The sequence below is a fragment of the Zootoca vivipara genome, chromosome 9 (genome assembly GCF_965207765.1).
Source record: "Zootoca vivipara chromosome 9, rZooViv2.hap1.1, whole genome shotgun sequence".
Taxonomy (NCBI): domain Eukaryota; kingdom Metazoa; phylum Chordata; class Lepidosauria; order Squamata; family Lacertidae; genus Zootoca; species Zootoca vivipara.
Window position 1 is genome coordinate 19,684,435 of NC_142592.1, and position 24,022 is coordinate 19,708,456.

The 24,022-nt window shown below is 40.2% G+C and overlaps 1 protein-coding gene across 11 annotated transcripts in view; it reads right to left on the minus strand.

Annotated features, from left to right (window-relative positions):
- FOXP2 (forkhead box P2) overlaps positions 1 to 24,022 on the minus strand; it is a 346,296-nt gene that overhangs the window by 46,679 nt on the left and 275,595 nt on the right. For 6 of the 11 annotated variants that reach the window (XM_035128708.3, XM_035128702.3, XM_035128701.3 and 3 more), the window contains 6 exons: positions 21,219 to 21,356; positions 19,609 to 19,818; positions 17,334 to 17,496; positions 12,104 to 12,317; positions 9,285 to 9,389; positions 1,970 to 2,026 (listed from right to left, as the gene is read on the minus strand). In XM_035128708.3, the coding sequence (XP_034984599.1) occupies positions 1,970 to 2,026; positions 9,285 to 9,389; positions 12,104 to 12,317; positions 17,334 to 17,496; positions 19,609 to 19,818; positions 21,219 to 21,356 (887 nt within the window). The remainder of the gene's footprint in view (positions 1 to 1,969; positions 2,027 to 9,284; positions 9,390 to 12,103; positions 12,318 to 17,333; positions 17,497 to 19,608; positions 19,819 to 21,218; positions 21,357 to 24,022) is intronic. The other 5 variants (XM_088651864.1, XM_060279590.2, XM_060279589.2 and 2 more) reach the window with 4 other exon arrangements.

Consider the following 24,022-nt stretch of genomic DNA (forward strand, 5'->3'; position numbering starts at 1 on the left):
TCTTTTGGATTAAAAGTACCCTGTCTTGCATAGATACTGCATGTAGCATGCAATACTCAGAAAACGCACATGAGTCCTGAATCCTTAAAACTGTTTGAAAGATATTTGTACACACAGAGGACAGAGAAGATTAGTTGAGAGGAGACGCTGGAACCTGCAGGCTAGAGTTGTGTAGTGACATGGAGATTTGATATACTGAGATACTTTGAATACTAACAAAGCAGTTCCATTAGTGTACATACTTCTGACTATGCAACAGCGCTGCCCCCCCACCTCTCCCCACATGCCCCCTAAGTGTGTTCTGGGGGTCTTTCAACACTCCAGAGCAGATTTGAAAAGTATCCATATGGGGTATGAATTTTCAGGGAGGTGATGGCTGGGGCGGGGGTGAGACCTTTTGCCCTTGGCAAATATGGATTCAGGCTGTACAGTAACAGATAAAAGAAACACGTGTCACAATATTGCCCTTCCATTAAATTTAAGTTTCAATTGAAAGTGGCTACAATTACATCCCTTGCCATCTTTCTTACAAGATGCATGTTTCTGTTAATGAACTCCTCAGATGCAATGTGTTAATTTTTCAGTTGCTTCTTGTGTGTCTGGTAGCTCTGATACCTCTGTCAGCATACTTATTGGTTTATTCACATAAAGAAGTAGTCACATTATATTTAGTAATGAGAAAGAACACTGAACTGCTGTTGTGTTTGGAAGTAGCCCGATATTAATTTCTATCTTGTTTATCGCAGACAACACAGCATCTGGTCAGAATCAAACTTTTCCATTCTAAAAATGACAATATCACATTTGACAGTCCCACTTTGGGGAATGGGAAAGTTCCAGGGGTCAGCAAACTTTTTCAGCAGGGGGCCGGTCCACTGTCCCTCACACCTTGTGCGGGGCCGGACTACGGATTCCTATGCCCCACAAATAACCCAGAGATGCATTTTAATTAAAAGCACACATTCTACTCATGTAAAAACATCAGGCAGGCCCCACAAATAACCCAGAGATGCATCTATATATAAAAATGTAAACCGGGCATGTGGGTTATTATCCACTTTTCTCCGAAACCGCTTCACCGATTGCGTTCAAATTTTGACACAACGTCCCAAGTGAATGTCTGAAGGTTCTTATAAAGTTTGCTAAAACAGATGCCACACCTGTGCAACATAAAAACCCCAAAACCCTGTGTTTCAGAACACACCAAACAGATAAAAGTGCATGCTGGGAGATAGAACAGAGAAACAGCGTCTCCATTGGCTGCAGACAATCGGTGACATCACAACATTCCACAGCAACCAGCTGAAAACAGGCCTTTACAGACTAGGCCTTTACAGACTAGGCCGAATGGAGGTACTGACTCGCCTGGTTGGGGGTTGGGGGGGAAGAGGGAGTTGGGGGATTCACAGGGAGGGATGAGCTGGGGGGGGACAGAATAGGTCATGGATCAGGACAGTGTGGGGGCAGTCACAAGGATTAGCCACTGCAATGCGTGGCAGGGCCAGCTAGTTTTAAATAAAAGGACACATTCTATTCATGTAAAAACACGCTGATTCCCGGACCATCAGCAGGCCAGATTTAGAAGGCGATTGGGCTCGACCCAGCCCCTGGGCCTTAGTTTGCCTACCCATGGTTCAGAGTATTCTAAATTTGTGTACAATCCTGCTAGTGGGGTGTAGGGTGGATATATTTTGCAACTGGCATTGTACTTGCAGCATATATGCTTTGGCTTTCCGTCCTGCAAGGTCCCTGGTCAAACTGATTCTTCCAAGTTTCCGTAGTGTTTCAAGCAGCGATTTGGAAATACTGAAACTAGTAGCCAACAGATCAACAAGCTCCGCTACTGTCAACGTGAATAAGTGTTGGTGCACTTGTCATGGACTCCTATTGGACAGTGCCCATTTTGAGGAATACTCTCTCCCCTCCCATGTTTGGAGCAGTTTTGTTTTAGAGAGGGTTGGTTTTTTACCTTGGATTTACGAACATGAAAGGATGGGTCTTTATCCACATATTCACACAGGTAGTCCTTTAAAAAGAAAAAAGAGCAGTATGCTACCTCTCCCTCTCAGAAATACCTCACCATTCAAGAACATTTCTCTTTCTCTTTCTTAGAACCCCTTAGGAGTGAATGTGAGTAGCCCAGAATATGCTTGCAATCATTCTCACTAGTCTGTTTCATTGCATGGAACATGGAGAAGAAGCTGAAATCAGGAATTAAGAAATAAACAAGCATCCCCCCATACCTCCCTGGAGTGAGGCTCCCACATTTCTAATATGACCACACTATTTCTGGGGGAAGAAGGCACTCCCACTGTTATTGTGAAAAGATTGTCCTGTACACAGCCCAGGAGTGACAACTAGAAATAGCATAACAATACCTGATGAATGCAATTCTGCTTCAGACATTACCGGAAAAGCGTGCTCTAAGACTCTATTCCAATGATTAAGTGGGTTTTGGGATATAAAAGGGGTAGTGAAACTGCCTTGGTTGGTGTAACATTGACTACACGGACAGGCAGCAGCTCTCTAGATTTCCGGACAGGGTGGGGCTTTCCCACCCCTACCTGGAGATTCCAAAGAATGAATTTGGGGCCCCCTGTATACAAAGCATATGAGAAGGGGGACTCAACTAAGCACCACCACCTTCGCCTCTTTAATCCCAGGGATCTTGGCTTTTAAATAAGGGTTCCATATGCAGAGTACCAGCTTGTGGATTAGAGATGGAAAGTGCATGTGAAGCTTCCAATCCAGTGATATGATTCACACATAAAGAAACTGACATCTGCATACATTCTAGCTGGATCGGGGCAAAAAATGTGTTTAGATTTTTCGTTCCAATTCATCTCTGTATATTTAAAGAACTAAAAACCAGCAAAATGTTTGCATTTATGTGCTCAAGTCTCAGAGACCTATTCAATTTATCTGTACTGCTTTTATTAGGCTAGCGACTGTAGACTACAATAATAGTCAATGAGGTTTCGTCTTGATTGAATTTTTCAGCAGAGCACAAAAGAACCTTGCCATTAAAATAGTCCTTTATTCTCCTGTATGAAGGCGAAAGGTTTTTAAAGTGTTGTGATGTTCAGTAATGAGCTTCTATCTAAATTATCATTGGTGACAAACTCACAAAGCACTTTGAGGACACATAGTTATGAAATGCCAGAGCTGCCACTTTCTTTCCTGTAATTATAGGCTAGCTTGCAGCCCTTCAATGATCATTTATAGAACAGCCTCCAGTGGATTACTGAGAACTTGAAAAACACATACATACCTCTGCCACATCTCTCTTCTCCTTTCCTTGCTATTGTTTACCAGTGATATGTAAAATAATGGGGCCTATTCATTTCCCCGTCTTAATTATGCCAATCAAAGTACAGAAATAGTGCTGGATATAAACACAATGCAAGGGGACTAAATAAATAGGCTAGAAATTAACATTAAATTATGAATTCATGTATTTATTACTATTTTACACTCAAATTATTCTCTTTTATGCTTTTTACAACCATCTCAGGTACATATTGCTGTTCAAAAATTCTCTATGATTTATAAATCAAGAATGAGATAATACTGAAAAATGAGAGGATTGGTGGATTTTCTCAGTCAGTGCCTAATTGCTGTTTCAAAATGCATATGCAAAGGGACATTTCATTAATCATTTAATCATGTCCCTTGCAGGAAGTTGGAACTAATGTTGCAAATACCCTTTTCATATGAATGCTCCATAATACTATCTTATGCATTTGATATATTGCATATGTCATAAATTATAGCTGCTTCAAAAAGAACCAAGTGGGTTGTTATCCCTGAAGATGCTTGTTACAAAACCTTTATTAAGTTTTTTCCCCCACTCTGACTTATTGCTGGTTCTTTTTCACAGCTTCATTCTAGCCCCCAATAATGCTCTTTCTGATGGCAAAGGTCTGTAAATTACCCATGCAATCACCAACACCATTTCACAGACCTGTTCTACTTCTACTGGTCTGCTAACAAGGCGATTACACACAAATTACTGAATGCCTATGAAATATTTAAATGCATTCTACTCTACTATGCATTAATAAGAGCAAAGCAAGCGCTGGAATTCTGGTGAGCCTCAGTCCCTAATGTCCCCTAATGAGCCTCTTACTGTGACTGCAGTTCAAACAGAGAGGTGAGGAAAAAATGCAAAGGGTGCCTTCAGAAAGGCAGCACTGAACAAACATTGTGTGAGCCAGTTCTAATTTATGGGTCACTTTATAGGTATATTGATTTTTGTTTTCAAAATGGAATAAATGATGTGGTCGACTGATGTTCTTTCAAAACTGCATGAATCTGTGTGCAGGCTTGCCAGACTTGCATGTGGAAAAATATAAATATGCAGTCAAATTTCTAAGGAAACAATTAGGAAAATGTTTTTTTTGATGGAGCCTGACCAAAAACAAAAAAGTATAAAAATGACCTGCTTCCATTTGTATACTGATCTCCCACAGGTTTTAGGGACTAAAACGGTATGTGTCAGCTTACCCTGAAATAGTACAAAGTATTAAATGAATTTTGACATAAGAATCTCGAATTCATTGCAAATCATCTGATTTCTGAAGAGAAAAACTGGGCTAGACCTTTAAATCCTGAAGCGTCAGAGAAGGTTTTAGCAACGTGTTCCACTTGCCCATCAGTAGTGTATGATTTATTTTGCACCAAGCTTTAATGTTTAAACACTGACAGGAGTTTAAATACAAAATGTATTTGTGTGTGTGCCACTATTCAATGCATGTCACTATTCATTTAGCAGATTGTGTCAGATGTCTTCGTTCTGAAGGATGATGGCACTGTCACCCAAAGAAACAACATCCTGACAAGTTCAAATAATGCCTTTTTGAGGTCATAATTTTGGAACCAGGCAGCCTAGTCAAAGCCAAAGCTAATCTACACAAGATGTGAGTAAGGGTATAGCAACAATCTATTTCAAACTTTCTCTCTCTCTGGACTAAAAGAAAAGCACATATGAAGTTTGATACCTAATTAAATTATATTAGTCTTTCTGTTGCATTGAGCTGCCCCCTTTAAGGGTCCTGTTGGTAAACTGCCCTGTCTTCTTCTGTAGCATTCTTTCCACCCTTCCCTTTCCTCAAAACTAACAATTCTGTCTCTTTAGAGGAAAACATTGCCTGTCTTTGTACGGTAGATCATGTTTTGTTTCTCTGGCGTCTGCTGCATGCAGGTTAAAGTACGCTTGTCTGCTGGCTGGAATGCTATAGTGTAAACCTTTTGATTTAAAGCTCTAAAAGTCAAATCCATCTACACTCAAACTGACTTAGGACCAATGGAATGATAATTAGTTTTGCAGACAAAATACACCAAAGTTTTGTCATATGTTATTACGCTCTGACATTTATAAGACAGTAATGAAGAACTACTATTAAATGCTTTTAGTGATCTTTGGGGCTCCTTGCTTGGCAACCGGCAAAATGGTTAGCTTCTGTCAACACCTGTTTTATAGTAAAATTCCAAACAAATTCTTAAACATTTTTGGCAGTCTTTTAATCACTTTTCTTCATTGCTCAGTATTCTGCTCAATAATTGTTCTCTCTGCAGTTGGGCAATAATATTTTCTGACCTGACTTTAAAATTTGATGCTTTTCTCTGCCAGAAAGAATTAATTTTACAGAATTGCTTTTGTTCAGTGGATCAGATGCACATGAGTAACTGTAATTTTACACGACTTCATCAAGGCTGAAAATCACCCCAAAACTTCTCATGCTGGGAATATCCATCCAAGCTTCATGGTATCAAAAGTATAGAACAGTATGGCAGTGTGTCTGTCTGATATGACATTATGTGGAAAGCCAGCTATGCTTGTTTGAAAATAACAGGCGAGTAATATTAATCTCATTAATCTCTTCCATCGTGTGCAAGGTGGCATTTTCAAAATTCTAAACACCTCAGAGCAGAGAAGTATAATTTATATTTATCATCAACATACTGACTTCTGGAAAGACAAAAATGAAGGTACAAAAAAATCTTTCATGACTATAAGTCATATTCTGTAAATTATTCTTCACTTCACTCCAAATCCTTTCTATTATTAAAAAAATGAAGCAAAGCCACTGTGTTTTCTGTCTTAATCCTCCTCCTCAAATGCCTCAGCACAGCTTATTATTATTATTATTGTAAAAGAAAAGAAAAAAAGATGAAGCACGAAGGCATCAACTTAAACTGGTTTCTGAACACAAGAAGTTAGAGTTCACTTTATATATCAGAGACCACTTCAAATTTATCACAAGAATACTGCAGAAATAGACACACAACTAGATTTGGGTAGCATTCCTTATGAATATTTTATTTCAGTACAGTATACTTGCATTAGCTCTATTAACAAGTACCACACTGTTCCAAGTCAGAACCTACAACATTCTTACACAGATTAGACTAAGAGCAAGGTCTCGAAAACTACTGCCATTAGTTCTGTCATCCCCTATAAAGTTAATGGATTGGAAAAAAAATAGTCATTCTTTGGGTCTAAAAGTTGAAGTTGAATTGAAATAAAAGGTTTTTAATTGAAATGGGGTTTTGCAGTGTGAGCACAGAAGAATACTAAGGGGGCTAAAGGCAAGAGGATTCAGACTTTAAGACTACTGCAACACAGTATTTCAAATGAAAGAAGCTCAAGTTTATATCTCTGTGACTTTGTATTTATGTCTAAAAGAGGTGTACAACAATGGTCTCAAATGACATTTTTGTTGGGAGTAGAGCAAATGCCATGGCTTCTGGGTGGTATATAGTGCATGAGGTGTGGGTAATTGCCCCCCTGGCTTTGCAGCCCAATGCAGCTCCCAGTAGCGCTGGGTGATATATCAATGTATCATCCAAAACCAGTTTTTTTAAAGTCCATCTCGTGATATCCGTTTCATAATTTTTGACCTGGCAATATAACACAAATCATGTTGTTCGTTTGTGTGTGTTATGCAAAAATCACAATGTGGAAAAACCCATGAAGCCAGCCAGTGCCTCTACATCGTTCCATCCTTTATTTCAGACATTGTGATATATAGTGATGTTTAGCTTGTGATATATTCCAATGTTGAAAACCAGGTATCGCCCTAGCTCCCAGTTACAGGGGGATTATCAACCAGGTGGTATGGAAGGGTGCATATGGGAAAGGGAAGCACATTTGATAGGCTTCGGCTACAGGACAGAATCTGGAACCTCTTGGCCTGACCCAAGAACATTCAGGATGTTCTCTTGAATGGGTTACACAGTTTAGCAAAATGGGAACGATGACAAGTAAAGAAGAACTACATTACTGTTAATCAAAGTGTTTCCAGGGACTGTGCATTATAAAACCAGGAACCTACAAAACAACTGTGAAAGCAGTGGGAGAAACATTAACATCAATAGACTCTGGAAGGATGGAAGTATTTATAAAAATTAGTTTTGCTTGGAGAGCTAAAGGCTGGAGCTAAATTGGCTAGAACTCTTGGTATCAATTATGCCTAGAACAATATATGCAGTATGTAGGTTATTTTCGCATGGAATAATTTCTAGCAGCTTATATAAATCCCACACGCAAACAGTAACCTCTTTAATCTACAAACAGAAATAGTACAGATCAAGTGTATTCTTATAAAATTGGGCAAAAATATGTAAAAGTACTCTTTAAAGTACACCTAAAACCTATTCTCCACAAAAAATGTAAAATGAAGTAGGAAAGCAAACATAATCTACTCTGAAATAGATGAGTACATATATTCAATGTAAGCATTCAGATACAAAAAATATATAGTTTTCTTATAATGACATGTGGTGCATCTTTGCCTTGTTGTGAAGCTGCTGTTTCTACACAGTCTGGTTCTATACCATTTGTAAACAGGCCTTTCTGATGTTTCTACCAACATCCTGGCAACAAAGCAGCACAATTTCAAATGAGCTAATTAACTTAATTGTTGATGAAGCATGAAGCAGTTCATTCACCCTGTTAGCTGCACCATGACAACATAAGAGCCTCAGCTTGTGAAGTTACTCATCTATATAAACCTATCTATAACGTTCCATTAGGACTCTTTGTACACTAAAGCCCTGTGCACCTCTTCTACGAGAGATCACGCCGTTTGAGCTCAGCCCCACTCAGTCCTCACAGAATGAAAATGCTACAAAATTGCCAGAAACTTGGTTTGTGATACTCACTGTAATAACTGGATATTTTTTAATTTTAAGGTGCACACCCCGCTTTTTCAGATTTCATTTTGCACAGATATTGGCTGCATTCTGAATTAAACATGCCAGAGGATGGAGAGGATTTTTCACCTTTCTAAGTAGGGGCAAGCCTTCATACTTTGTCACATGGTAAGGCACTCATTTAAACTTAGGAGAGATATAAAAACACGACTTCAGTGTGGCATGGGGAAGCTGTGTAATGTGGATTTTTTATACAAACAGCCAACAAACCATTGTAACCTCTCACACATATGTGGGGAGGGGGAGGGTTGCTGCAGTGAAGGTCACAGGCTCTTAGAGATCTGCTTATACAGTTCTATGCCTGTTCCAGGGACTCTTCTTGCTGTGACCCTTTTGTAAGTCAGATTGAAATTGATAAGCTTGATCATCTGTTGTTTTTACTGCTGGGTTGTTTTGTGTACTGAAATCCACCTTGAGTGTAATTTCCTTGTGGAAAAGCAGCATATAAATTGAAATCTAACCTTATCCCAGTCTCCTCACTCCCACTCCTGTGTAAATGGAGGTTATTCCATGGGCTTAGCGTTCGGAAAGATTTGCATGTGAGCCTTCGCGGGAAGCCTGCTCCTTCTGGAGCTCCATGAGTGCACTGGAACCTCCAAAGAACTTTGGCTCGGAGCCCATGAATCGGTACTTGAGATGTGACCCTATTGTAAGCTATACTGAAATCACTAGGTTCACTCAGGAATAAGTGCTCTCATGACTGCGAATTATTGCTACAAAAGGACAGCCAAAAGAGGCACATTTCTTTCTACAGATTACATGCCAATACACACAGTTGCATGTATTTCCCCCCCTATTCATTATTTTATCAAAAGGCACTTTACAGATGCTCTGAGGTTACATTTTGGCAAAGGGGTCAGGTAAGCATCATGCCACTAAAAAGCCCAAATAAATGATTTAATGTGAAAGGAAGCTACTGGTAATAATTCTATCCTCTCCAGTCGGCTTGATCTGGTGTTTTGGTACATAAGCCATAAACATCCGATAACTTTACAGCTGAGTTTTACTGGATTATCTACATACCTACTCAATTCTGTTTACTGCATAATAAAAAAAAACCAACTTACTTTAAAAATTGTCCAAAATCTTCACAAATACTTTCACATCCAGGCCACTTGCAAACTCCATGGCCATAGAGAGTATGAGAGGCTCCAGTCTCCTCGTGTGATGAGCTGTGGCAAAAGAACACAGCATCAAATTAATCTCAAAAGCCATAATAGTAGGAGGCTTCTAGTGCCTGTCAGGTTATGATCAGTGACAAACAGGTCAAAACAGGTCAATTCAGCTCAGAGCAGTCAGAAAAAATCTAATCGTTCTGCTGAATAGTTCAACTGCCAAGGATAGATGATGTTCTAATTAGAGAAGGAATAGAGCCAAAGATGACTGTTAATAAAAGATGAAAAAAATGACTGTATGTTACAGTATGCTAATTTTGCCATATGACCTCAACTTAACATTCCTCCCCCCCCTCTAAATACATAAATAAATAAATAATCAATCAATTCAAAACAGATCAGTTCTTCCTGAGAAGTATGTAAGCTGGCCAAAAGAGACTTACAAATGTTTCTGCATGTTTTTTTATACTTTTTATTCATGAAATCAATAAACTGGGGTCTGCAGTCTTAACTAATGTTTTTATCCCAGGGCAGTGTTTTCACAAGTTGCTTGATGTTGTTTATCCAAACAACTATATGCTGAATTCAGTTTTTTTGGAGGGAGAAAGTCAGTTGCTTGGGTAATTATCAGTGACAATTTCTTTTTTCCCTCCACAATGCTGCAGTTTGGCTCTCTGTTCCAGAAAAATCAACCACTGCCTTTGATGTATCATCAACTAGCAACCTTAATTGAAATGCCAAAATGAAAATTACCCCTGGATGTTATCATTTTAAAATAATGAAAGGTAATATTATGGAAGCTTAAAGAGAATGATAGATGCAACACACAAATTCTAATTACACTCTCTGCAAAAAAGTGTACGGGGGAAAGCTATAGCTCAGTGTAGAACATTTGCTTTGCATGTAGAAGGTCCCAGTTTCAATCTCTAGCATCCCCTGGTAGGGCAGGCTATGTCCTTTGTCTGGCATGTCACTGCCACTCACTGTAGACCAGTGTTTCTGAAACTTGGATCTCCAGCATTTTTTAACTACAATTCTCATCATCCATGACTACTGGTCCTGCTAACTAGGAGTGATGGGAGTTGTAGTCCAAAAACAGCTGGAGACCCACGTTTGGGAAACACTGACAATACTGAGCTAGTAGTTGGGCCAATGGTCTGTTCAAGGCAGCTCCCTTAGTTCCTAAACCATCTAAAAAAAACTCCTTTGATTGCTTATGGAATACAGTGGTACCTCTTGTTACGGACGTAATTCGTTCTGGAGGTCTGTTCCTAAGCTGAAACCGTTCCTATCCCGAAGCGCGCTTTTGCTAATGGCGCTCCAGCACCTGACTTCCGCTCGCATCCTGGGGCAAAGTTCACAACCAGGAACAACTACTTCTGGGTTAGCGGAGCTCGTAACCCGAAGTGCGCGTAACCAGAAGTGTTCGTAACCAGAGGTACCACTGTATAGTCAAACCTCGGTTTGTGACTGCCTCTGTTTGCGACCGCTTCAGTTTCCGACCGCCGCAGACCCGGATGTGTTTACATCTGGGTTCTGCGATGTTGGATGCGAAGACGCAATCTGCGCAGCTCGCGCATGCGCAGAAGCAATCTCTGTCGGCGCTTTGTTCACGCACAGAAGCGTGCCTTCGGGGAGCGACCGCTTCGGGGAGCGACCGCCTCCGTGGAACGGTTTGCGGTCGCAAACCAAGGTACCACTGTAGTTCTCATCTTCAACAATCTCTCAGTGTAACCACTTTTGCTCTGATGGGTTGGCTCACAAGTAAGATGGCCTCTGGTAAACTTCTTTATGACTGACAATGCAATCCTCAGCAAGGTTAATCAGAAGAAAGTCCCACTGTGTTCAGTGGGACTCCCTAGCAAGTGTGCTTAGGATTGTAACTTGAATTTCACAGAAATGAATGAGACGTTTTGGTTAATTAAGTTCAATGGATTGGAGAAATGGATTGGATTCAGAGGAGCATCCCCCCATTAGAAGATGCTTCCTCAGGCAGAGTAGGTGCCTCTGAATATAACCCGATGTCCACAAACTATTTATAGTCTGGAAATGAACAATGGCTGGCCATTTACCACCAAAAGCACACCATTCTGTATTGGCACCAATCCATCAAATGCTAGGATTCCCATTACTTTTAGCATGGCTTGTACATACCTCTTAGACAAGCCTTGCCTACATGAAAAAAGAGCCAGTGTGGTATAGCGATTGGAGGGTTCAGGGAGACCAAGTTTCAATTCCATGTGCCATGAAGCTTATTGGGTGAGCTTGGCCCACTCACTTGTCCTCAGCCTAAGTTACCCCACAGAGTTGCTGTGAGGATAAAATGGGGTATATGTGTGCTGGAAACCAGGGATGCAGCCCTGAACTCCAGGGAGGAAAGGAGATACAGAAATGCTGTAATAAAATATATAAGATTGCTTTATTCTAGTTAGTGAAATCTATCTTCCATGTTCACCACTTAATACCTGCGATCCTAATATGCACTTACCTCAGAGTAAGCTCCACTTAACTCAGTGGGACTTACTTCAGAGTAGAAATGTATGAGATTGCATAAGACAGTGTGCTACCTGGAAAATATTGTAGTCAATGTTCAGTAACAAATCTCCTAACTTTGGGACTGGGAAGTTTATGGCTATTCTCTTCGTGGTTAATCAACAATTTTCCCGAATCATACTCAAAGCAACTCATCATGCTCAATGTTGAAATTATTGTGTGAAGCATAACTATGAAGAAAGCACTTTCATGACAGATGAAAAAGCAAATCTCATTACCTGTCTCGTCTTGCATTTAGAACTGATGACTGTCCATTCACTATGGAATGATGAGTTATTGGTGGCGATGCTTTGGAAGTGGTAGAGGAGGTAGTAGAAGAGGAATTGTTAGTAGTGAGGTCTAGCCCTCCATGCTTAATGCCATTGTCTTCCATACTGTGAACTCCAGTAACTTCTTTCCATAACTGCTGAATCTCAGCAGGACTTAAGCCAGCTATAAAATGAAAGAGAGCTCCAGTAATATAGCAAAGCAAGAGGTTCATATAATGAGCTCAGTGTTATTAATGGATTAATGCCAACAATGAAGGTGATGCAGTTTTTTCCAGCACAATCAACATATAGTAAAACACAATTTAATTTTACCTCTTATTGGCACACAGTAAATTTGGCTGCTTTTCCTTTTGGGGTTACCAACAGTCAATTAAGGGTCACCAGCTTACGTAATATGCCTTCTCTCAAAACATTTGTTCAAGGATCAAAGGGAACAAGGTAAAACCTACAACTGGTAACTACTGTTTGAAAAAACAGCTATTCGGGTGGATGAGATGTTCATTGCCTGCAGAATCAATTTCTTGATTCCAAAACATGGCTAAATACACCCAAAGTTCACAAAGTTATTTAAAAGCACTGCTTTACCAAAAACATAAGGGGAAGCAGACAAATATGTATCAGGTTACAACAAAAATGGAAGTATTAATCAGCTCTTTACAGAAAAAAATGAAACTCGGGGGAATAAACTCAAGCCATGTTAGATATGCATGGGATCCAAATCCAGGAGGGAATCTCAACTAACATCCTGCAAATAGCTCATGCAAATACGTAGTCATATATTAGCTGCCCCTACTTAATTTCCAAATTTAAATAAGCAAATAATTTATGGAAGATAAACATTTGGAAAAGGACAACGGTTCAAGAGCCCCAGCTCCAAATGCTCCATACCAATTCTTTTCAGACACTTGCATTGGAACAATTTAAAAGCACTTTGCCACATTCCTTTATAACCCTTACAAGGAGGTGGGAGGTATGGAGTTAACAGAAGGTCACAGGAACAGGATCTTAAGTTGGTATAGCAGAATACGCAGCATCCCTCTGATCAAAGTAGATGCCACTATGAATGAAAGAGATCTGATCAACTTTAAAAAAAAAAAAATCTGGCCCTCTCCAAAAAAAGGCTTGATGAAAAATTAAAATGCTGTGGTTCCTTGCAGCTTGGGCTAGATTACCAAGGGCAAAATATTTCATATCCATTATTAAGGTAGAAATTATTATTTTAATTGCTTTGGGAGGAAGAATTTTTTACTTATAGTTAATTTCATGTCAATAGTGCTAAGTAAGGTCAAAGAATGTAAAAGTGATTTATTTTCATCATTTCAGTAGATGTCATTAATCATGACTTTCCAACCAAAAATATTGTCGAATTTTATTACTGTTCCCTCATATATAGCTTGGAAAGATTAGTTGCATCAGAAAGACACAAACTTTTATTTTTGCACACCACTGCAAACTAATTGCTACATTTTTTCCACAGGAATCTTAGGCCAAGTACAGAACATAAATTTAAAGCACACATCCCCCAAACAATTCTGAGAACTGTCCTTTAATCCCCACAGAGCCACATTTCCCAGCACCCTTAACAAACGATAGTTCCCAAGATTATATGGGGGAAGACATGTGTTTTAAATTTATGGTGTGTAATGTAGCCTACATACTAAGATGCAGATAGATATGAAATAAATATATAAATATGTTCAGTGGGGTTATAAACTTTGATTTTAATTCTATAAACATAAAATCCTCTATGAACCATGGAATGGGTTTCTTCCCCCAAAACAGATATACCTGGTGTCTCATTTACACATTTGTCATGGCTCCTATATTCACTAGGGCTTGGCAGTACACTCATCTGTTGTAGACCTTGCTTCCATCCATCCTCTAAGAACTACTTATCTAAGAACTGATGCCTGAGTTTACTTTATTCTTCTTCCCTCCTTGTTCCTTTTCCTTGTGTGATATACAAGGAATGGTGTGGTATATCACACAAGAGTGCCGGTGCCCTGCACCTGAACCAGACAAGACAACCCCTGCCCATTGTGGGCAGGGGTTGTCTTGTCTGGTTCAGGTGCAGGGCACCGGCACTCTAAATAAATAAATAATTACACATATGAATTTGGCGCTCCAATGCCCAACTGTGCAGAAGTATACTTAGTTGTGTGTTGAAGCATGGTTCATGTCACTGAAGGTGCTTGAGGATTGAAGGGTCAAGGTGCTTCCTTGGAAAGCATAAACAGATACATTGGTCATGGTAGCTTGTTCTCTCTCTCTCCCAGCAATCAACCTGCCAATGGGTTTAAGAAGCATGTGAGCCACGGCAGAAGAGGATTTTTTCCTCCTCTTTCTTTGCTGCACTTGGAAAAGCTCAAATAATTTTTCTTTACTTGGGAGGATCACCTCGAGAAGCTGGGAATTTAATGCAGAACAGGGTGCTCAACTTATAATAATGGTAGGTTAAATTGTTCAATACCTGTGGAAGCTGTTCGTTTAAAACATCAGAATCACACTAAACTCCAATTATAAAACACTGTATGATAAAATAATATTTAAGTAAGGATCTTCATGTGGAATTTAAACATCTGAACTATAAGGGGGGAAATTAACACTGAAAATATAGTGTTCCTTCCCACTGGATTCTTGTTTGCGGGAAGTTTCAGACTATGAGTCAACCCAAATAGTGTGTTCATTTAATCCAGGCATCCCCAAACTGCGGCCCTCCAGATGTTTTGGCCTACAACTCCCATGATCCCTAGCTAACAGGACCAGTGGTCGGGGAAGATGGAAATTGTAGTCCAAAACATCTGGAGGGCCGAAGTTTGGGGATGCCTGATTTAATCCTTCATCCTGGAATTGCTGAGGTGCAGAGGAATACTCAGAAAAATAATACTAGAATAAAATGATTGAATCTGCATATAAAGCTAAACCATGGTTTAGTGCTATGTGGAGACACCTCCATCAGTCTAAGCGAAGTGCTGGGATTGCACCCTCGGTCACCAGAAGGATGACCTCTTGGCTTAGCATTATGCACAAACAAGGGAACAAAGAATGGCTAGTTGCTGAACAAACCAATTTCAGGCCACGGGTTATGAAGCTGACTTGCTCAACTAGATTTGACTCTGCTGCTGCACCTCCACTGCACACAGCTCCTGCTGCCTTGATGCTCTCCCTTTAGGTAAGTGGCAGTGATGCACAGCGCCGGGAAGGCAGGAGGTCTGCGTGCGAGTGTGTGCACATGCGCTTGCACACCACCTCCACCTGAGAAATGCACTCATGAAGGAGAGACACCACATTAGCTAGGTCTTTTTTTAGTGCAGGCTGAGTTAAATGGGCACATGTTACTACAAACAGATGTGGAACTTTCCCTTTACCAGTGTGCTTACCCCGTAACAGAACATGATTAAAGAAGAGTAAACACAAACTAAAAATCAGTGGCATCCTAATAGGGTTGCCAGCTGTCCTCGGTTTCCAGGACACGTCCCCTTTTTCAGGGGTAAAATTTGAGACAGATTGCATTGACTTGCTTTGAATGGATGTCATAGTGTCCTCTTTTTTCCCCTTCAAAATATAGCAACCCTAAATTATCATGTTAATATTTTAGTATAAAGCTGTCTTGGCAGTGTAACCTCCATTTTTAAGCTTGCCCACTTTCCTTAATTAAATTGTGTAGGGCAGGGGTTGCCAATGTGGTGTCCTCCAGATGCTGGTGGACACTAGCTGGGACAAATGACAGTTGTAGTCCAACACCTGGAGGATACCACTTGGGCTTCCCCTTCCTACAGGGGCTATGAGAAGTTTCAGAGTTAGGTATGGAGAGCCTGCTGGATCAGACCAAAGGCCCATCAAGTCCAGCACTCTTGTCTCACAGTGGTCAATCAAGTGCCCATGGGGAAGCCTATCAGCAGAACCTGGGTGCAACAGCACTCTCTCCATCTGTGATTCCCAGCAAGCCATCTTACTTCCAATAGTGAAAGAACACAGACAATGTACCCAGTAGCCACAGATCACCGTATCCTCCATGAATTTGTATAATCCTTTTTCAAAGCCACTCCAAGTTGGCGACCGCCACTCGTCATCTTGTGGAAGCAAATTGCACAGTTTAACTTTGCAATGTGTAAGGAAGTAATTTCTTCCTGAATCATCCAACATTCAGCTTCACTGGATGTGTACAAGTTACAGCATTTTGAGAGGAAGAAAAACTTTTCTGTATCCACTTTCTCCACAGATGCATAATTCATACACCTTTATCATGTTCCCCTCTTACTTAGGTATCTTTTCCCTAACCTAAAACACCCCAAATCTTTCCTCATAAGGAAGTTGTTCCAATCCCTTGATCATTTTCTGAACTTCTTTCACCTGCACACTATCCTTTTTGAGGTAACGAGACCAGAACTGTATACAATATTCCAAGTGTGGTTATATAATGGCATTATTATATTGACAGTTTTATTTCAAACCCTTTCCTAATGATCCACAGCATGGCATTCACCATTTTTTCAGCTACTCATTGGGGGTGACAACTCCATTGAACTATACACTACAACCAAATTTCTCATTCCTGGTCAGATACCACTAATCCAGACCCCAGGGACATATATGTGAAATTTATATTTATATTTTTTGTTTGCTTGCATTTGCCATTGTACTGCCCATTCATCCAGTTTGGAGAGATACTTTTGGAGCTTATCACAATCCCTCCTTTTTAAAATCAATCTGAACAATTTGCTATCATCAGCAAATTGGCTACCTCACTATTCCCCTTTAACTACATCATTCATGAACAAATTGAACAGCACAGTTCCCCAGCAAACAGTCAAAAGGCAAACGAGGGAGTAAAACCTGCTCTCTGTTCAGATATCTGAATATGTGGTGTTTATAGCAAGATTTGGGTACTAATTCTTTGTCCATAAAGAGTACAGCTTTTACGGGGGGGGGATGGGCACACCAAATGCAGTATCCTCCTTGAAAGTTTTTTGATTTTAAACCTAAAGCCTTATGATTTAAAACCTAAAATCCCCCAATGTCACCCAGATGGGGGACTCAAATGAAAGAAATATTTTTGTTTTGAAAAAATGGTTTAATAACAAAGAATGGAAAATCTGGAGCACAGGTCATGTTAGGGTGGAATAACAAGGAGAAGATGTGAGCTGGAAATAAGTTGCGTCATATGTTGCTTATGTACCTTGTGGCAGAGACTGGACAGGAAGAGCAGACTGGCCAGGTGGAATGGAAATGAGTCCCTGACGCTGAAGATTCAGCAGATGTTGCTGCTGCTGAAGTTGTTGCATCTGGAGGAGCTGTTGCTGGAAGACAAGCTGCTGGGCTGCCAACTGCTGCTGCTGCTGCTGCAGAAAAAAAAAACAAACGGAACAGAGAGTAAAGTTTGCAATGAAGGCTGTAAAGCAAGGCAGTGTCAGCTCATTTCCCCCTTTCGTTTCTGTTATTTAATAATGTTATTTACAGAAACAGCATCTGATTATTTTTATTATTTAACCAAGGGATTTGTTTTTATTAAAAGTGATTGGATTATTAGTATATATAAAAAAGAGAGGCAACAATATGCTATTTTCCAGCAAAGGGTCAGAAGAAGGCAGGCAACAGCTGTTCTAAAGGGGAGCTGGGTTTTTTATAGGGGGGGGTATTTACTTCATGATAGACGATAACAAATTTATCTTGGCTGAAAGTGTAACTCTTTACAACTGTCTGTGATTCAAAGGCACTCTTGTTTTTCCAATTGAATAAGTATGATTCGCAGTGGCCCATAAATGAAGTCTCCAGTGATCTATTAGTAAACTGGGATGTAGCCTTCATTTTACTGGCCTGTTGGCTCCTTTGCAGCTCTTGCTGGAATACATTAACCAAAAAAAAAAACCCTGGCATTATATTCAAGGCAAAGAAGCGGTCTATTATAAGGGAAAGCATAACTTCCAATTTTGTGAGGCATTACAAGACAAACTGGAGTTCTTCAGGCTCAGGAGGGTATGAGGATGTAGTCACACTTCAGAGAAAGACAAGCTGCTGTGGAAGACCTTTCCTTTTCTCAGTTTGGGGAAAAGAGAAACTTCTGATGCGCTCACTGGAAAACAGACTGCATAATGGAGCAAGTCATGTGGATTGCCCGGAGCCTCGAGAGAAATAAGGGAGCAATTTCTATTCCATAGTTGATGGCTGTCTGAAATTCTATTCACAAATCCAAACAGAAACAAAGCCTCGGGAGGTCAGAATGGTTTCCCGCACGTTTGCATAATGGGCAGCTACAAGACAACGTCTACGATACCTGCTGATCAATTTAACTACTTCACATGTTTTGTTTGTATTATGTTTATAGTTGATGCAGTTTGCTGACAAGTGCAAGCTAGGTCTGAGAAGCCGGCTTGTCAGGTTGATTTATGAGCATATCAAACTGTAACTTTCTGCTCACCACTCCAAACATACAGTAGCAGTTCATTAATCAGGGTCTGTGACTTCAAAATCTGTGACCAGTTTCCCCCCGCTTTTCCTCCTCTGCTTGTCTCCCTGTTATCCTTTTCTAAATAATGGACTAAATTTGTGTGATCTTTGTCCTGTGTCCTAAAGAAAAGAAGGGTTCTTGCATCAGTTTATGATGCTTTACGTATGCCAAATAACTGGGACTTTGCTCTTTAGATCATCACACAAATATTCATGGGATTAGGGGACAACAGTACTGGATGGTAATCCTCAGGTCCCATACTTATGAACAAGAGAAGTTGTGCCATTCTACTTTTATTACAGTTAATCTCAAGAATGGTCATGCAATACAAAAATGTCTATGCCTGTACTGATCCCACAAAAAGATAAGAGAACTGGTGAGATTCTATCCTTTGTTGGAGCAGCACTTACTTTAAGGAAACGGAAAAGTTCAAATTATACAGAATCCTTTCTCAGGCAGAACGATTATTCAGAGCACTCAGTATGGGTTATTTTGCCTGATGAAGAATAAAGCTTGTATAATACTTCAACTATTTACCAGTGGGTGTCTGTGTGTTTTGGCATGTGTTTTAAAATCTTTTCACCTGTCCCATGGGCCATTTCACAAGCTCAATTTTGTTTCCATGCAATGCTCCCCAAGCTCATTTTTATACTGAAAATGTATTATATAAACCAGAATCTCCATAGATACAGCTTCCCCTACCAGGTGGTGATTTCTGCATGTACAACAGTGCTTGTTCCCCACCCCTAGAACCTCTGCCATTACTGGAATCACCCTTAGAAGTAAAGGCTGTTTCTATGTAGAACTTAGTCCATACGATGCATTCTTTGTGCGAAGATGTCCTTGGCGAGCATCATGTGGGGGCAGAATTGACCATGTGGACTGGCCCTGAGCTGTTTCTACACCAACAGCTTCTCAGACAAGATCTTTAAAAACAAAACAAAACTCTTTTCGTCCTCTACTTGGTCACCAGCAATGATTTATCAGTTAACTTTTTACGTTCTACCTCTTTTGCTTGCTTTCCTGGGTGCTGTTGCTGCTGTTGCTGTTGTTGTTGTTGTTGCTGCTGCTGTTGCTGCTGCTGCTGCTGCTGTTGTTGTTGCTGCTGCTGTTGTTGTTGTTGCTGCTGTTGCTGCTGCTGTTGTTGCTGCTGCTGCTGCAAAAGCTGAAGATGTAACTGCTCTTGCTGTTTCTTGTAAAACTCTTGAAGTTGTTGCTGAATAAATCATTTTGACTTTAATAAACAAAGGCAAAGTTTCAAGTATTATAAATCTCCTAAACTCTTCTAGATTGGCATGTGGTAGGATTGTCATTGGGATGCTCCTCAGAATAAAAATGTAGTTTGAAGAGACAGATCTACATACATTTTTTTTCCAAGGCAGCTTTGAAATTTTCCATTGCAGATTCCAAAAAATCCTAAACAAAAGGGCACAGAAAATCTGTACAGTCATACCTCATGTTGTGTCCGCTTCAGGTTGCGTCTTTTCAGCTTGCGAACGCAGCAAACCTGGAAGTGTTTACTTCCGGGTTTTGCCGCGTGCGCACAAGCGCCACTCTGGTTGCGGACTTTTCGGGGTGCAAATGGCACTCCAGAACGGATCATGTCCGTAACCAGAGGTACCACTGTATTCCAAAAAGCATACAGCAGAGCCCAACTAACTCCCCAAATTATCAGACTTAAATGCAACACCCATTCAACTTTTTTTTTAAAAAAAAAAGCCTCAAGTAGAAAACCTACCACTTGTAAATATTCAAAAGTTTCTGCAAGGCCAAACAAAATGCCCTATTCCTCAGAGATGCTAAGGTGGAGAGTTAATTAATCTGCCACCTGGTTCAGCAGGATGCCAGATTTACAGTTGCAGACATTTGAAAATTACAGTTTGTCTGTAATTTCCAGGATGCTACATATCAAGTGTTTAAACATACTAAGAATGAAGACATTATTTTCTTCATCATAATTATGTTAAATTAGCATATGCCCCCAAAGTTAGGCAAAATTATAATGCACACTATAATAATGTGTGATTAATGACACTGCCTTTGTTCTAGGAATGAGAGGCTTAAAGGATTCTTGACTCACATTTCAGATTTTGGGCTTTAGGAAGAGCAACCTATTTCTGCCTTTCCAGTCACTACAGAGGCAGGTTTTATCTGAAAGAACTTTCAAATAAAATTACATTCTCTCTGATAAAAATGCTGGTAAATTTAATTTCTTAAAACTGCTTTCCACTTATATGACTAAAGGGAAAACTAAAGTGTTATGAATTTTAAAGCAATAATTATCTCAAGGTCTATTTACACTTCCTTCGACAAACTACAACTCAAAATGTGCCTAAATGCTTGAACATTTAAATATTGATTTGTTCCCTATTCACACTGCACTTGCCATTCCTGTTATCTGATGTGGAGTATTTAAAGCAGAAAAACTAACTTCTTCCTACTGCAGCTTTGAGGGATGAGAGTGTTGCACATATATTTACACCATGGGCATCCAAGTACCAAAAAGGGAGAAAAAAAGGAAAAGTATTGTTGAGTACATAAGCCACATGTAACATTCTTCATGCTTGTGGATGTGCCTGAGCTATGCTAACTGTTCCAAGGAGCACCCAACATTACCTGCTGTAACATAACTGCTTGCTGCTGCTGGAGAAGTGCTTGAAGTTGCTGCGGAGACAAAACTTGTTGCTGGAGAATTTGCTGCATTTGCTGAGGGGTGATCACCTGGGGAGTCATCATGGCCACTGACACAGGCACCTAAGGAGACAAAGATTGCAAATATATTGAAGTTCCCATCTGTAATACTTGGCGATAGCATTTTAAAAACTTTTTGTGCTGAAGTTGGTCTATTTGCTTGCTCTAATTTGAGAAAGCAGCAACTGTCCTACACCTTCAACAGAAAAATGTGTGGGGTACACACATGTAGGGATGCTTGAGGAATTAGATTTCTATGTCTAGTCCAGGCGAACTGGCCTAGACACATCATATTTTATCAGGCTCAAAAGTTTATAATTCACATGTCTTGTAAACTGCTGCTATATATTTCTAAGTTGACTAGTATAAATGGCACATTTAAAAATAGATAACCATGTGTTAGGGTTCTCAACATCTTACTACAACAATAAACAGATAAAGAATCCAGGCGATTTCTCAAGGTATAAAAACAAACAGGTAAAATTCTGCTGCAAGTGATCTTTTGGATAATACATATATTTAGATGGAAATACATTTTCATAGCCATTTATGAAACAAAATCAAAGCATGTTATCAGCTTGCTATGTTCTATACCTGCAACAAAATATGTAGCCTCCAGGGGCACAGGGTTGGGAAGCAGAAGATGGGAGTTTGAGCCATAACAAGTAAATGGGGGGAATGTCCCACTCACTTTTTTGAGTGTCAGTGTTGTATGGTGGTTAGAGTGCTGAACTAGGACCTGAGATTCCAGGCTTCAAATCCCAACTCAACTACTGGGTGACCTTGGCCCAGTCACTCATCCTCAGCTTAAACTACTTCCCCACAAATGTAGTAAATAAAACAAGATACACATGCTGGCCCAGTTCTGCAAGTGTCATTGTACAAGTTTTGGTCTTTATGCCTATTTAAACATTGGATTTCAACAAAGTAAAAAATAGCAGGAATATCCCCAGCATAGATATGAGTATGCAGGAAACATTTTTGCTTCCTATAGACAAACTGTTGGAAGGCATATATTTAATTCTTTAGGCATTATAACCTGCATTTCTATCAGAAAATATAATTCAAGGCAACTTACAAATAAAAATCCCATTCACAACAAAAATTAGAGGAATGTTGGGCTAGCCAGTTCAAAATGATATAGCTTACAAGCTTAGAATCATAGAATCATAGAGTTGGAAGAAACCACAAGGGCCATCCAGTCCAACCCTCTGCCAAGCAGGAAAAACCATCAAAGCATTCCTGACAGATGGCTGTCAAGCCTCCACTTAAAGACCTCCAAAGAAGGAGACTCCACCACACTCCTTGGCAGCAAATTCCACTGCCGAACAGCTCTTACTGTCAGGAAGTTCTTCCTAATGTTTAGGTGGAATCTTCTTTCTTGTAGCTTGAATCCATTGCTCCATGTCCGCTTCTCTGGAGCAGCAGAAAACAACCTTTCACCCTCTTCTATACGACATCCTTTTATATATTTGAACACGGTTATCATATCACCCCTTAACCTTCTCTTCTCCAGGCTAAACATACCCAGCTCCCTAAGCTGTTCCTCATAAAGCATCATTTCCAGGTATTTGACCATTTTGGTTGCCCTCTTGTCTGTATCCTTCTTGAACTGTACACAGAACTGGACACAGTATTCCAGGTGAGGTCTGACCAGAGCGGAATACAGTGGTACTATTACTTCCCTTGATCTAGATGCTATACTCCTATTGATGCAGCCCAGAATTGCATTGGCTTTTTTAGCTGCTGCATCACACCGTTGACTCATGCCAAGTTTGTGGTCTACCAAGACTCCTAGATTCTTTTCACATGTACTGCTCTCAAGCCAGGTGTCACCCTGCTTAGCTAGCTGTTGGAAAAACAATATGGGTCTTGTCGAGAGGGATAAATGGTATTTCCCTACGCATTTTAGACCCTCCTTAGTGTGGTAGTGGAATAGGATATTGGTAGCAGATACTTCTCATTGTGTAGAACAGGGCCAAATCTACATATGGCCCCATTTAAGGAATTAGCAATTGAATAAACGTCTTTTTTAGAGAAATGGCATGAATCTGGAACAGGATCCTAACATGGAGCACAAGAGTTTGAGGTGATTTAGAGCTGCATCAAACTAAATCACATTGAGTAGAACCATTGAAATTAATGGACTAAAATTAGTCACAACTAACCTAATCCATTTATCGCAATGCATGTACTCTGATGATTACTTATTGGATCCAATTAAATTTGAAGAAATAAATGGGGGCAGCTTCAAGAAGTGTTAGGGAATGCATCAAATTAAGTCAAGGTCCACATGTGGCCCACGGGTTCACCACCTGTAAGTTATGGGAACATGGTTTAGGAGTGCTAAAGTCTTTATATAAAGTGTATGAGGTGGACTGGCACTGGATAGCTCAGTTGGTTACAGCATGGTGCTAATAACACAGAGGTTGCAGGTTTGATCCCCATATGGGAGAGCCTCATATTCCTGCATTGCAGGGGGTTGGACTAGAAGATCCTCAGGGTCCCTTCCAATTCTATGACTTTGGCCCCACTGTCAAATAAAACCTTGGTGAATGTGCTCCTGCTTCCTGAAGTCCTGCACTGTCACCAGAGTTGGCTCATGAGAGTGTTGTTGAAGGCAGTGGTAACCCTCTTGACGGCAGCACTGTGCTTGTGGGGATGAGGATGTAGTGGGATGGCAGCAGCAAATTCATGGGAGCTCCAGGCAGTGACAGTCCTGCGGGTGC